The sequence below is a fragment of the Pristiophorus japonicus genome, chromosome 5 (genome assembly GCF_044704955.1).
Source record: "Pristiophorus japonicus isolate sPriJap1 chromosome 5, sPriJap1.hap1, whole genome shotgun sequence".
Classification (NCBI taxonomy): domain Eukaryota; kingdom Metazoa; phylum Chordata; class Chondrichthyes; family Pristiophoridae; genus Pristiophorus; species Pristiophorus japonicus.
The window spans coordinates 191,787,341-191,804,011 of record NC_091981.1 but is presented as its reverse complement, the minus strand read 5'-3'; the positions used below and the strand labels follow the sequence as shown (position 1 = coordinate 191,804,011).

General features: G+C 44.5%; 1 protein-coding gene across 1 annotated transcript in view; it reads left to right on the top strand.

Moving 5' to 3' along the window:
- Positions 1–16,671, top strand: part of LOC139263941 (adenylate cyclase type 1-like) — a 513,151-nt gene that overhangs the window by 468,748 nt on the left and 27,732 nt on the right. Inside the window, exon 18 of the mRNA XM_070880028.1 lies at positions 13,009–13,123. Coding sequence (XP_070736129.1) covers positions 13,009–13,123 — 115 coding nt within the window. The remainder of the gene's footprint in view (positions 1–13,008; positions 13,124–16,671) is intronic.

Sequence of the window (16,671 nt, the reverse complement as noted above, 5' to 3'; positions counted from 1 at the left end):
AAACCTACCTCTTTGACCGAGCTTTTGGTCATCTGCCCTACTTTCTCCTTATGTGGCTCGGTGTCAAATTTTGCTTTCTAACACTCCTGTGATGCGCCTTGGGACATTTTATTATGTTAAATGTGCGATATAAATACAAGCTGTTGTTGTTAGAAGCTGACACATCGAAGTGCAGTACTGAGGGAGTTATACAGTCAGAGATGCCATCTTTCAGATGAGATGTTGAACCTCTTTCTCAGGTGGACATAAAAGATCCTGTGGCACAATTTTGAAGGAGAGCAGGGGAGTTATCCCCGATGTTCTGGCCAATATTTATTCCTCAGTCAACATCATTAGATTATCTAGTCATCATCACATTCCTGTCTGTGAGAGCTTGCTGTGCACAAATAGCTGCCACGTTTCCTACATTATAAATGTGACTACACTTCAAAAATACTTAATTGGCTGCAAAGCACTTTGGGGCATCCGATGATCATGAATGGCGTTATATAAATGCAAGTCTTTCTTTCCCCATATTGTCAGTATTATCGTGTCTCTCAAAGGTCCAACAGCAATTTCAATAAGTGACCCTTTGCAGCACTCTCGTCTCTGAATGGATTCAAGCCTCACTTAACGACTTGAACACGTAATCTAGGCTGACACTTGAATGTAATACTAGAGGAATTGTTTGCACTCAGAGGTCCCATCTTTCAGATGAGACATTAAACTGCCTACACAGGTGCAGATAAAAAAAAAATCCCACACCAGTGTTTTAACTACAGCCAGGGAGTTCTACTGGTGTCTTAACCAAATTAAATTAACTGGTAATTATCTCATTGCAGTTTGGGGCCTTGCTGGGAGCAAATTGTCTGCTGTGTTTGTTTACAAAAGAACAGTGACTACATTTCAAATGTAATTCATTGGCTGTGAAATACTTTGGGACATCTTGGGTCAACAACCAAGGACATAAATTTAAAGTAATTGGTAGGAGGTTTAAAGGGGTTTTGAGGGGAAATTTTTCACCCAGAGGATTGTGGGGGTCTGAAACTCACTGCCTGAAAGGGTGGTAGAGGCAGAAACCCTCACCACATTTAAAAAGAACTTGGATATGCACATGAAGTGCCGTAACCGACAAGGCTACGGACCAAGAGCTGAACAGTGGGATTCGGCTGGATAGCTCTTTGTCGGCCGGCACAGACACGATGGGCCAAATGGCTTCCTTCCGTGCTGTAAATTTCTATGATTCTACGACTCTATGATCCTGAGTACATGAATGAGGCTATCAACATAAAAGTTCTATGATCTGGATGTTGTACCTTTCTATACTTTTCCCTTCTTAAGGTGTATATCTGAAGGTTAGTTACCCCACTTGCAATAATTTCCTACCTAGAACATAAGAAATAGGAGCAGGAGTAGGCCATACGACCCCTCGAGCCTGCTCCGCCATTCAATACGATCATGGCTGATCTGATCATGGACTCAGGTCCACGTCCCTGCCCGCTCCCCATAACCCCTTAATCCCTTATCAGTTAAGAAACTGTTCATCTCTGTCTTAGATTTATTCAATGTCCCAGGTTCCACAGCTCTAAGGCAGCGACTTCCACAGATTTACAACCCTCAGAGAAGAAATTCCTTCTCATCTCAGTTTTAAATGGGCGGCCTCTTATTCGAAGATTATGCCCCCTAGTTCTAGTCTCCCCCATCAGTGGAAACATCCTCTCTGCATCCACCTTGTCAAGCCCCTTATAATCTTACACATTTCGATAAGATCTCATTCTTATCATTCTTCTGAATTCCAATAAGTAGAGGCCCAACCTCCTCAACCTTTCCTCATAAGTTAACCCCCTCATCTCCGGAATCAACCTAGTGAACCTTCTCTGAACTGCCTCCAAAGCAAGTATATCCTTTCGTAAATATGGAAACTAAAACTGCACGCAGTATTCCAGGTGTGGCCTCACCAATACCCTGCATAACTGTAGCAAGACTTCCCTGCTTTCACACTCCATCCCCTTTGCAATAAAGGCCAAGATTCCATTGGCCTTCTTGATCACTTGCTGTACCTGCATGCTAAGCTTTTGTGTTTCATGCCCAAGTACCCAAGGTTTGCAATTCTTCTCCATTTAAATAATAACTTGCTCTTTGATGTTTTTTTCTGACAAAGTGCATGACCTCACACTTTCCAACATTATACTCCATCTGCCAAATTTTTGCCCACTCACTTAGCCTGTCTATGTCCTTTTGCAGATTTTTTGTGTCCTCCTCACACATTGCTTTTCCGCCCATCTTTGTATCGGCAGCAAACTTGGCTACGTTACACTCGGTCCCTTCTTCCAAGTCGTTAATATAGTTGAGGTCCCAGCACTGATCCCTACGGCACCCCACTAGTTACTGATTGACAACCCGAGAATGAACCATATATCCCGACTCTTTGTTTTCTGTTAGTTAGCCAATCCTCTCTCCATGCTAATATATTATCCCCAACCCCATGAACTTTTATCTTGTGCAGTAACCTTTTATGTGGCACTTTGTCAAATGCCTTCTGGATTCCAAATACACCTCATCCACTGGTTCCCCTTTATCCACCCTGTTTGTTACATCCTCAAAGAATTCCAGCAAATTTGGCAAACATGGCTTCCCCTTCATAAATCCATGCTGACTCTACCTGACCAAATTATGCTTTTCCAAATGTTCTGGTACTGCTTCTTTAATAATGGACTCCAACATCTTCCCAATCATAGATGTTAGGCTAACTGGTCTATAGTTTCCTGCTTTTTGTCTGCCTCCTTTTTTAAATAGGGGCGTTACATTTGCAGTTTTCCAATCTGCTGGGAACTCCCCAGAATCCAGGGAATTTTGGTAAATTACAACCAATGCATCCACTATCCCTGCTGCTACTTCTCTTAAGACCCTAGGATGCAAGCCATCAGGTCCAGGGGATTTATCCACCATTAGTCCCATTATCTTACTGAGTACCACCTCCTTAGTGATTGTGATTGTGTTAAGGGGCAAGAGGGGGGGAGGAACTTGACTATCCACTGTTGGGATATTGTTTGTGTCCTATACCGTAAAGACTGATACAAAATATTTGTATTTAACCTGTATTTAACATAGTCTATTGATATGGATGTGAAAGCGTCTTTCACATTTCAAAGCGCTTTGCAGTTAACTGAGCAGATAATTTATTTTGGTAGTGTTGGTTGATGGATAAGTGTTGGCCAGGACATCAGAAGAATGCCCTGGCTCTTCTTCAAATCGTGAAATGGAATATTTTATGTTCACTTAAACAGACAGATGGAGTCTTGGTTTAACATCCCATCTAAATAACAGCATCTCAAACAATATAGCTCTCCCTCGGTATTGCAGTGAAGAGTCAGCCAAAATTTATGTGCTCAAGTCCTGGGGCTTCAATCCATGACCTTTGACAGTGGCAAAAGTGGGACAACTGAGTCAAGAAGATAAGAGTTCATGGGGTTGGGGGTAATATATTAGCGTGGATAGAGGATTGGCCAACTAACAGAAAACAGAGAGTCGGGATAAATGGGTCATTTTTAGGTTGGCAAACTGTAAATAGTGGGGTGCCACAGGGATCAGTGCTGGGGTCTCAACTATTTACAATTTATATTAATGACTTGGATGAAGGGACTGAATGTAACGTAACCAGATTTGTTGATGATACAAAGATAGGTAGGAAAGCAAGTTGTGAGGAGGCCGTAAATAATCTACAAAGGGATGTAGAAAGGCTCATTGAGTGGGCAAAAATTTGGCAGATGGAGTATTATGTGGGAAAATGTGAGGTTATCCACTTTGTCAGGAAAAATAAAAAATGAAATTACCATTTAAATGGGGAGAGATTAAAAAATGGTGCAGTACAGAGGGACTTGGGGGTCCTTATACATGAAACACAACAAGTTAGCATGCAGGGACAGCAACTAATTAGGAAGGCAAATGGAAGGTTGGCCATTATTGCAAGGGGGATGGAGTATAAAAGCAGAGAAGTCCTGCTCCATCTGTGCAGGGCGTTGGTAAGATCACACCTGGAGTACTGCGTACAGTTTTGGTCTCCATATTTAAGGAAGGATATACTTGAACTGGAGGCAGTTCAGAGAAAGTTCACAAGACTGATCCCTGAAATGAAAGGGTTGTCATATGAAGAAAGGTTGAGCAGGTTGGGCCTATTGGAATTGAGAAGAATGAGAGGTGATCTTATTGAAACATAAGATTCTGAGGGGTCTTGACAGGGTAGATGCAGAGAGGATGTTTTCCCTCATGGTGGAATCTAGAGCTAGGGGGCATAGTTTCAGAATAAGAAGTCGCCCATTTCAATGAGAAATGAGGAGGAATTTCTTCTCTGAGGGTCATGAATCTTTGGAATTCTCTGCCCCAGGGAGCTGTGGATTCTGGATCACTGAATATATTTAAGGTGGAGATAGACACATTTTTGAATGATAAGGGAGTCAAGGGTTATGGGAAGCAGGCAGGGAAGTGGAGTTGAGGCCAGGATCAGATCAGCCATGATCTTATTGAATGGCAGAGCAGGCACGAGGGGCCAAATGGCCTACTTCTGCTCCTATTTCTTATGTTCTTACATATGTTCTTATGTAACACAAATTAGAGGTTTACAGAATAAAACTACAAATATTTTTACTTACAATGAAGCATAACAAAAGGCAAATACAAGTACCATAAACACAAATAGAACGTCTCAAATGGGTTAATTAACCTTAACATGGCTTTAGTTCAAGAGAACCGGTAAATTGAGAAATACAGTTCTTGTTGTTGCCCGACAAATCATGCCTGTCTCTGCCCTACAGGTGTCAACCAATATTTCTGAGGATTCTCGGATGTTGATTTTCCCAGCTTAAATCAGACAGTGGGGTGGTTGACTCCTAAAATACAAGTTGAGTAGGTGCACTCCACCTGAAGGATCCCGAACCCACCTATATTTGTGAGTTCAGGTCACAGCCAGAGCCCTGATGTTTCGCTGCCACAGGAACACCCATTTGGAAAGATATTGTTATACATGTAAACATGTATATACCTTGTACAGCCACCAGAGGGCTCATCTTCTGGAGTCCCAAGGGATCCCACAATCCCTTGGGAGCACAGGTACTTAAGGATGCCTCACAGCCTGGAGAGGCACTCTGGAGACCTGCAATAAAAGACTAAGGTCACACTTTACTTTGAGCTCATAGTATCCAGTCTGACTCTTTCTTCATTACATAACAACTGGCGATGAGATACAGATGACGAGATACAGATGAGATACAACGATGCAGAGAACAGTGGGAATCCTGGAGAAATTTTCGGAGGGAGATGATTGGGAAACCTTCGTGGAGCAACTCGATCAATACTTCGTGGCCAACGAGCTGGAAGGAAAAGCGAACGATGCCAAAAGAAGGGCGATTCTCCTCACCGTCTGTGGGGCACCAATGTATGGCTTCATGAAACATTTGCTTGCTCCAGAGACACCCACAGAGAAATCATACGATGATTTGTACACACTGGTCCAGGAGCATCTAAACCCAAAGGAAAGCATTCTGATGGCGAGGTACCAGTTCTACACTTACAAAAGGTCTGAAGGCCAGGAAGTGGCGAGTTATATCACCGAGCTAAGACGCCTTGCAGGACATTGCGAATTTGAAGGACATTTGGAGCACATGCTCAGAGACCTTCGCGTAATTGGCATTGGCCATGAAACAATGATACTTCGCAAACTTTTGACTGTAGAGACCCCAACCTTGAGCAAGGCCATAGCGATAGCCCAGGCATTCATTGCCACCAGTGACAATACTAAGCAAATCTCTCAGTGCACAAGTGCTGCTCCAAGTACTGTAAACAAAGTGATGTTGTTTTCAAATCACAGGGTACAAGGCAGGCCCCATATGCCTGCAGCTGCACGTCCACAGATGTCTCAGAGTCCACCATCAAGGGTGATGAATGCAAGGCCATTAACACCTTGTTGGCACTGCGGGGGTGATCATCGTTTCCATTCATGCCGCTTCAAAGGGTACATTTGCAAGGGCTGTGGAAAAATGGGACACCTGCAACATGTGTAGCTGAGCTGCAAACCTTGTTAATCCTGCAAACCACCATGTTGGAAAGGAGAACAGATCCACGGTGGATTGCGACGAACCAGAGCCTCAGACCGAGGAGGCAGAGGTATATGGGGTGCACACATTTACCACAAAGTGTCTCCCGATAATGCTGAAGGTTGAATTAAATGGACTCCCGGTTTCAATGGAGCTGGACATAGGCACGAGTCCATTATGAGCAAAAAGACTTTCAAAAAATTGTGGTGCAGCAAGGCCTCAAGACCAGTCTTGACTCCCATTCGCACGAAACTGAGAACTTACACAAAGGAACTGATTCCCGTAATCGGCAGTGATACTGTAAAGGTCTCCTACGATGGAGCGGTGCACAAGCTACCACTCTGGGTGGTAACGGGCGATGGTCCCACGCTGCTTGGCAGGAGCTGGCTGGGAAGGATACGCTGGAACTGGGACAACGTCCGAGCACTCTCGTCCGCTTACGACACTTCGTGTGCCCAGGTCTTAAATAAGTTCCCTTCGCTGTTCGAACCAGGCATCGGGAAGTTCCAAGGAGCAAAAGTGCAGATCCACCTAATTCCGGGGGCGCGACCCATCCATCACAAGGCGAGAGCAGTACCATACATGCTGAGAGAAAGGGTAGAGATCGAGCTAGACCGGCTGCAAAGAGAGGGCATCGTTTCCCCGATCGAATTCAACGAGTGGGCTAGTCCGATTGTTCCAGTCCTCAAGGGAGACGGGACCATCAGAATCTGTGGTGATTCCAAAGTAACTATGAATCGTTTCTCCCTGCAGGATCAATACCCACTACTAAAGTATGACAATCTTTTTGCTACGCTGGCGTGAGGAAAGATGTTCACGAAGTTGGACTTGACCTCGGCCTACATAACGCAGAAGCTGGAGGATTCATTGAAGGGCCTCGCCTGCATCAACATGCACAAAGGTCTCTTAATTTATAACAGATGCCCATTTGGAATTCGATCAGCCGTGGCGATATTCCAGAGAAACATGGAAAGCTTACTGAAGCCAGTCCCACACACAGTGTTTTTCCAGGACGATATCTTGGTTACAGGTTGGGACACAGTTGAGCACCTGCAGAACCTGGAGGAGGTTCTTAGTCAACTCAACCACGTGGGGCTCAGGTTAAAATGCTCAAAGTGTGTTTTCCTGGCGCCTGAAGTGGAGTTCCTGGGGAGAAGAATCGCGGCGGATGGCATCAGGCCCACCGATTCGAAGACGAAGGCAATCGAGAGCGCACCGAGGCCACAGAACATTTCTAGGACTGCGGTCGTTTCTAGGACTCCTGAACTACTTTGGTAACTTCTTACTGGGTCTCAGCACACTGTTAGAACCATGCCTTACTGCATAAAGGAGATGAATGGATATGGGGCAAAAGACAAGAAAATGCCTTTGTAAAAGCGAGAAAATTGTTATGCTCAAACAAATTGCTTGTGTTGTATGATCCATGTAAGCGTTTGGTACTAGCATGTGATGCATCATCATACGGCGTGTTGTGTATTGCAACCAGCTAATGATTCTGGGAAATTGCAACCAGTTGCTTATGCATCCAGGAGTCTGTCTAAGGCTGAGAGAGCCTACAGCATGATTAAAAAAGAAGCGTTAGCGTGTGTCTGTGGGGTAAAGAAAATGCATCAAAATCTGTTTGTGCTAAAATTTTAATTGGAAGCTGATCATAAGCCACTAATATTTCTGTTTTCCGAGCGTACGGGGATAAATACGAATGCATCGGCCCAAATCTAGAGATGGGCGCTTTAACTTGTCCGCATACAATTACGCCATCCGCCACAGGCCAGGCACAGAAAACTGTGTGATGCTCTCAGTAGGCTGCCATTGCCCACCACGGGGGTGGAAATGGCGCAGCCCGTTTCCATGGTTATGGAAGCATTCGAGAATGAGCAATCACCCTTCACAGCCTGACAGATTAGAACCTGGACGAGCCAGGACCCCTTACTGTCCCTAGTAAAAAATTGTGTGCTTCACGGGAGCTGGTCCAGTGCCTCAGTCGAAATGCAGGAAGAGATAAAACCGTACCAGCAGCGCAAAGATGAAATGTCTATACAGGCAGACTGCTTTCTGTGGGGCAATCAGGTAGTGGTCTCCAAGAAGGCAGAGACACTTTCATAAATGACCTCCACAGTACCCACCCAGGCATCGTAAAGTTGAAAGCGATAGCCAGATCCCATGTGTGGTGGCCCAGTATCGATGCGGACTTGGAGTCCTGCATGCACAGATGTAATACATGCTCGCAGTTAAGCAATGCACCCAGGGAGGCGCCGCTAAGTTTATGGTCTTGCCTCTCCAAACCATGGCCCAGGGTCCATGTCGACTATGCAGGCCCGTTTTTGGGTAAAATATTCCTTGTGGTTGTAGATGTGTACTCCAAATGGATTGAATGTGAGATAATGTCAGCAAGCACGTCCGGTGCCACCGCTGAAAGTCTGCGGGCCATGTTTGCCATGCACGGACTACCTGATGTCCTTGTGAGCGACAACGGGCCATGTTTTACCAGTGCCGAGTTGAAAGAGTTCATGACCCGTAACGGGATCAAGCATGTTACATCTGCCCTGTTCAAACCAGCATCCAATGATCAGGTAGAGAGAGCAGTGCAAACTATCAAGCAAGGCTTGAAGAGGGTAACTGAAGGCTCACTGCAGACTCGCCTATCCTGAGTCCTGTTTAGCTACCGAACGAGACCCCACTCGCTCACTGGGATTCCACCTGCTGAACTGCTCATGAAAAGGACATTTAAGACAAGGCTCTTGTTAGTTCACCTGGATCAACCTGAACAGGTAGAGAGCAGGTAGCTTCAACAAAGTACATATCACGATAGCGCAAATGTGTCACACGAAATTGAAATCAATGATCCTGTATTTGTATTGAATTGTGGACAAGGTCCCAAGTATCTTCCCGGCACTATTGTGACCAAAGAGGGGAGCAAGATGTTTCGGGTCAAACTTTCAAATGGACTCATTCACCAGAAACACTTGGACCAAATCAAACTCAGATTCACGGACTATCCTGAGAAACCCACTTTGGACCCTACCTTCTTTGACCCCCCAACATAAACACCAGTGGCAACCGACACCACGGTTGGCCACAAAACAGAACCCATCACCCGCAGCAGCCTAACAGGACTCAGCACACCAGGCAGCCCAGCAAGGCCAGCTGCACAGCAGCCCAGCGAGGGCCCAACAAACAATACACCAAAACCAGCATTTGCACCGAGAGGATCAACCAGGGAAAGAAAGGTCCCAGATTGATTCACCTTGTAAATAGTTACACTGTTGACTTTGGTGGTGGTGGGGGGAGTGTGGTTGTATATGTAAACTTGTACAGCCAACAGAGGGCTCATCCCCTGGAGTCCAAAGGGATCCCACAATCCCTTGGGAGCACAGGTATTTAAGGAGGCCTCACAGGCTGGAGAGGCACTCTGGAGATCTGCAATAAAAGACTAAGGTCACACTTTACTTTGAGTTCACGGTATCCAGTCAGACTCTTTCTTCATACATAACAGTTATCACACCCAAAAGTGGGGAAAGAAAGTATATCGCTGCAGTGGTAATGGTTTGAAAATGCACCTGTTGTCCAAAAACAGCAGCCAGAAGACTTAACATAAGTTTGTAAGAAATAGGAGCAGGAGTAGGCCATCCGGCCCCTCGAGCCTGCTCCACAATTTAAAAAATCATGGCTGATCTGATCATGGACTCAGATCCACTTCCCTGCCCGCTCCCTATAACCCCTTATTCCCTCATCGTTTAAGAAACTATCTATTTCTGTCTTAAATTTATTCAATGTCCCAGCTTCCACAGCTCTCTGAGGCAGCGAATTCCACAGATCCACAACCTTCTGAGAACAAATTTCTCCTCATCTCAGTTTTAAATGGGCGGCCCCTTATTCTAAGATTATGCCCTTTAGTTCTAGTCTTCCCTATCCATGGAAACGTCCTCTCTGCATCCACCTTGTCAAGCCCCCTCATAATTTTATACATTTCGATAAGATCACCTCACATTCTTCTTAATTCTAATGAGTAGAGGCCCAACCTACTCAACCTTTCCTCAAACGTCAACCCCATCATCTCCGGAATCAACCTAGTGAACCTTCTCTGAACTGCCTCCAAAGCAAGTATATCCTTTCGTAAATATGGAAACCAAAACTGCACGCAGTATTCCAGGTGTGGCCTCACCAATACCCTGTATAGCTGTAGCAAGGCTTCCCTGCTTTTATACTCCATCCCCTTTGCAATAAAGGCCAAGATTCCATTGGCCTTCCTGATCATTTGCTGCACCTGCATACTATCCTTTTGTGTTTCATGCACAAATACTCAGGTCCCACTGTACTGCAGCACTTTGCAATCTTTCTCCGTTTAAATAATAACTTGCTCTTTTATTTTTTCTGCCAAAGTGCATGACCTCACACTTTCCAACATTATACTCAATCTGCCAAATTTTTGCCCACTCACTTAGCCTGTCTATGTCCTTTTGCAGATTTTTTGTGTCCTCCTCACACATTGCTTTTGTTCCCATCTTTGTATCGTCAGCAAACTTCTAACGTAAAGAATCATACTTGCTGGGCCTGTGAGAATGTACTTATCCTGTTCGAGCAGAGAGGAGGATATTGGCAGTCCCTTCTATGATGCTCCAATATGAGGGGGTTAGGTCCAACCTCCAAGGCCAAGAGAAGACCCAGGAAAATGAGGCAGGAGACATGTTTACACCATCCCCATTTAATTTGAATTGTATTTGAATGCATTCTCCAGTTTCAGTCAAAATTGCTCTGGCCTCCTCGGGGAAATTAGTAGAAGTACACGTTAAGTGCAAAGGAGAGGGATCTGACGTAATGGGTCTCTGATGTAATTTTGCCTCTACTTTGCACCCAGAAAATAGGCATATCTGGAAGGCAAAGATGGGGAATATCAACCCCAATATCTCATGCAGCTTTGAGATTAACAGATAAGATTGCTGCAGCAAATTAAACAATATCTTGTGCATAAATACAGTTATGCACAGATTTCAGCACAATGTACTATATTGTCTGCTCAGATACAAAACAAAAACACAAGTGTTTAAATAGTTAACTGGATCAGAGCCTTCACCATTGAACACACCAGATCTTGGTCACAGGAAAAACTTTCTATCCAAATCAATGAGACCATCTTTATCTTACATCAACAAATCAAGCTGAGTTGTGATCAAAGAAACCAACGGTACAGACTATTTTGCATGCATGACCCCTTTTAACCAATCTCAATTACTGAACGAAGGAAATTACTATCAATAGTAAACATAGAAACATAGAAAATAGGCGCAGGAGTAGGACATTCAGCCCCTCGAGCCTGCACCACCATTCAATAAGATCATGGCTGATCATTCCCTGCTTTCTCTCCAGACCCCTTGATCCCCTTAGCCGTAAGGGCCATATCTAACTCCCTCTTGAATATATCCAATGAACTGGCATCAACAACTCTCTGAGGTAGGGAATTCCATAGGTTAACAACTCTCTGTGTGAAAAAGTTTCTCCTCATCTCAGTCCTAAATGGCCTACCCCTTATCCTAAGACTATGTCTCCTGGTTCTGGACTTCCCCAACATCGGGAACATTCTTCATGCATCTAACCTGTCCAGTCCCATCAGAATCTTATACGTTTCTATGAGATCCCCTCTCATCCTTCTAAACTCCAGTGAATAGAGGCCCAGTTGATCCAATCTCTTCTCATATGACAGTCCAGCCATCCCTGGAATCAGTCTAGTGAACCTTTGCTGCACTCCCTCAATAGCAAGAACGTCCTTCCTCAGATTAGGAGACCAAAACTGAACACAATATTCCAGGTGAGCCTCACTTAAGGCCCTGTACAACTGCAGCAAGACCTCCCTGCTCCTGTACTCAAATCCCCTAGCTATGAAGGCCAACATACCATTTGCCTTCTTCACCGCCTGCTGTACCTGCATGCCCACTTTGTGACTGATGAACCATGATACCCAGGTCTCGTTGCACCTCCCCTTTTCCTAATCTGCCGCCATTCAGAAAATCTGCCTTCGTGTTTTTGCCCCCAAAATGAATGACCTCACATTTATCCACATTATACTGCATCTGCCATGCATTTGCCCACTCACCTAACCTGTCCAAGTCACTCTGCAGCCTCTAAGCATTCTCCTCACAGCTCACACCGCCACCCAGTTTAGTGTCATCTGCAAACTTGGAGATATTACACTCAATTCCTTCATCTAAATCGTTAATATATATTGTAAAGAGCTGGGGTCCCAGCACTGAGCCCTGCAGCACTCCACTAGTCACTGCCTGCCATTCTGAAAAGGACCCGTTTATCCCAACTCTCTGCTTCCTGTCTGCCAACCAGTTCTCTATCCATGTCAGTACATTACCCCCAATACCATGTGCTTTGATTTTGCACACCAATCTCTTGTACGGGACCTTGTCAAAAGTCTTTTGAAATTCCAAATACACCACATCCACTGGCTCTCCCTTGTCCAGGTCTGTTAGTTACATCCTCAAAAAATTCCAGAAGATTCGTCAAGCATGATTTCCCTTTCATAAATCCATGCTGACTTGGTCCGATCCTGTCACTGCTTTCCAAATGTGCTGCTATTTCATCCTTAATGATTGATTCCAACATTTTCCCCACTACTGATGTCAGGCTAACCGGTCTATAATTCCCTGTTTTCTCTCCCTCCTTTTTTAAAAAGTGGTGTTACATTAGCTACCCTCCAGTCCATAGGGACTGATCCGGAGTCAATAGATTGTTGGAAAATGATCACCAATGCATCCACTATTTCTATGGCCACTTCCTTAAGTAAATTAACATTTTTACCAAGTGCAATGTCACAATAGATCTGGCTGTCTTACTGATATATAGTTTTACATCTGGTGTTGTCAACTATAACTTTAACATGTAGATATTAACAAAATGACCATTTTAAAAACATATCTTCATCTTTTTCAAACTATAGGCAAAACGATCTATTTATTCTCACCTGAGTACGCTGGCGGATTTTGCAATAGAAATGTTTGACGTTCTAGATGAAATCAACTATCAGTCATACAATGACTTTGTCTTAAGAGTTGGTAAGTAGTTGGCTTGTAACAATTAGTGATGAACTTAGTTTGTAATTAAGCAAATAATTCTATGTACTACAAAGTGCTAAAACAGCCCACATATGGGAATGTATATATAGATGCTTGCATGGATTTATTTGAACTATTGTGTACTGATACATTCAATAAGATTTTGAAGATGCAAGTGCTGTGCTGTTCACAGTGTAACATTATAGGATCCAAATTTGTCCAGGAGTTGCTCCGTTTTTTTTGGAGCAACTTGATTTTTCTGGAGTATCTTAAAAATCCCCATTCTGCACATTTAATTTGTGCCAATGTAAATGAGTTAGTTAGAATTTTTTCTAGTTTTGTTTTTTTTTCAAAAGGGGCATTACATAGAAACATAGAAACATAGAAAATAGGTGCAGGAGTAGGCCATTCAGCCCTTCGAGCCTGTACCACCATTCAATATGATCATGGCTGATCATGCAACTTCAGTACCCCATTCCTGCTTTCTCTCCATACCCCTTGATCCCTTTAGCCGTAAGAGCCACATCTAACTTCCTTTTGAATATATCCAGCAAACTGGCCTCAACAACTTTCAGTGGCAGAGAATTCCACAGGTTCACAACTCTCCGAGTGTAGAAGTTTCTCCTCATCTCGGTACTAAATGGCATACCCTTTAACCATAGACTGTGACCCCCTGGTTCTGAACTTCCCCAACATCGGGAACACTCTTCCTGCATCTAACCTGTCCAATTCCGTCAGAATTTTATACGTTTCTATGAGATCCCCTCTCATTCTTCTAAATTCCAGTGAATATAAGCCTAGTCGATCCAGTCTTTCTTCATATGTTAGCCCTGCCATCCTGGGAATCAGTCTGGTGAACCTTCGCTGCACTCCCTCAATAGCAAGAATGTCCTTCCTCAGATTAGGAGACCAAAACTGTACACAATATTCAAGGTGTGGCCTCACCAAGGCCCTGTACAATTGCAGCAAGATCTCCCTGCTCCTATACTTAAATCCTCTCGCTATGAAGTCCAACATGCCATTTGCCGCCTTCACCGCCTGCTGTACCTGCATGCCAACTTTCAATGACTGATGTACCATGACACCCAGATCTCGTTGCACCTCCCCTTTTCCTAATCTGTCACCATTCAGATAATATTCTGCCTCCCTGTTTTTGCCCCCAAAGTGGATAACCTCACATTTATCCACATTATACTGCATCTGCCATGCATTTGCCCACTCACCTAACCTGTCTAAGTCACCCTGCAGCCTCTTGGCATCCACCTCACAGCTCACACTGCCACCCAGCTTAGTGTCGTCTGCAAATTTGGCGATATTACATTCAATTCCTTCATCCAAATCATTAATGTATATTGTGAATAGCTAGGGTCCCAGCACTGAACCTTGCGGTACACCACTAGTCACTGCCTACCATTCTGCCAGCCACCTACGCCTGTTTTGGCCATTTAAACCAGTTTGGACAGCTAATATTTACTCCAAACTAACTTAGGCCAGTGTATGTGGCCAAAACCCTTGCGGAGAGTTAAGAAATCAGTGCAGGTAACCTCCAAATGATAGTGTTGTAATAGGAATTGCTCGTGTTTTTTTAAATCTCAAGCAGCGAGACTGGACAGGGTGTAGGTGCTATCAGCCTGATTAAACTGAGTATAGTGTTTAGAATAAAAATGATCTTGTAATGAAGGCTGAAGTATAGGGGCCACTTAAGCAAGGGGAGGGTTTTCTTTGTAAATAATAGATCAAGAGCACCAACACTCTCGCCTAATGGACTCGAGTGCGGCATCACACCACATTGGATTTTGACTTCTGCAGCACTAAAGAATTGCCCTGACTAGGTTTAGAAATTTAAAACATTAGACTTAACAAAAAAAGCATGTCAAAATGTAAACTTAAATATTGGTGTTCAGCATTGCGTAGTGTGACTCTGATAATTAGTAATATTTTAGAATTCTATGCAGTAGTGGTTAAGCTGTAAGATACTGCAGATAGGGAATTTTTAGTAAAGATAGCTAGATATTAAAGTACTAGAAAATCTTTGAAGATTCTTTCTCCTCTCCGCCCCCCCACCCCCAATCAAAACTCTCCCCCCCCCCCCCCCCACCAACCTGTTTCTTGCAGCCCTCAGCGTGGGAAGACAGCGGCCGGCCTGTGCGGCAGGCCACTCAACCTGGGATAGAGGTGGGACGCATTGGGTCCTAAGCTGCAGGCATCATCATCACCTTTATGGGAGGAGCTACTGCGCATGTGCGAACACTCTATTGCGCATGTGGATAGCTGCCGGCACTGTTTTCGGCGCAGGTCTGTAGCTCCACCCCCCACTCCACAAGAAACGCTGCGCTAGGACCCGGGACACACAGCAGAGCGGCCAGACTCGTTAGTAAGTTTTTTGGCGCCGTTTTGAGCGCACTAAGTCTGCGCATCTCGGGAGAGTGTGCCGGAAAAAGGGGTTGGGGAAATTTGGGCCCATAAAGTGGCATAGAAAAACAGAGAGGTCCATCTAGCTCCATCTGAACTGTAACAAAAGACAAACACATGTGTCGGTTATTTATCTCCACTCAAGTAGCCATAGAGTCTCCCCTCGAGTTAGGGAGGGGAAAAGTTCCAACTGGTTCCAGTGATAATTGCTATCCAATGATTCCTTCTGGAATGAGTGTGTGCTTTTAAGTGTGTGTGCATGTGTGAATGTTGAGTGAAGACTGGGGTAAGGCTCAGCTACAACGCTCTCCATGGTCAAATAGCATGCCAACACTCATTGCCCATGAAATTTGTTGGCATTGTGCCTATATTTCAGGTGCAAAGTGGGAACCCACACATCCAATCGTGCTGAAAGCACACTACCTGCCTTATTGGAACAGTCTGCTCCTTAGGTATCCAGGGAGCACACCGGAAGTATGTTAATTCATAATTAAAATATTTATAAAAGGGCCCCAAGCTTGCTGTAGGAACCTTTTGTGATATTGGTTTGCCCCAGCACCTGATTCACCACTCACTCAGCAACTCATGGTGCTAACAAGCAGGAAGGACCCACCAGCAGTGCTATTTAAAGGCCACTGAATACAGGTTCATTGCTAGTTTTTAGGCTGGTGGTCATCTTTTGGGCAATTCTTGGTTTGTTTTCTTGCTTGTAACACTTTATTTTGACTTCTGAGAAGAATATTTTTCAAGTGCAGCACAGTGTTTGATTGTCTTCAAAACAGTTTTACTGCAGTAATGGGTGGTCTGGTTGGGGCTGGAGGATGATGGGGAGCAATTCAGAAGACAAGAGAAAGCAGAAGAAGCTGGGAGAAGAGGTAGGAGGAGGGGGCACTGCACAGGAGGCCATACCCTCATGGATTTCAGGGGGCATTTATTTGACTTGATCTTCACTGAAGAGCAAGGACTCAGGTGCCTTTGCTTCACAAAGGAAGCTATCATTGAACTATGTCACCTGCTGTGACTCGAGCCTCAAACTAGGCCATCGACTGCAGGCTACAGAAGGTGATAATCTGCGGCTTCACCATCGCTGTACCAGGGAGATCACCAAAGCTCTCTATGCCAGGAGGAACACTTAT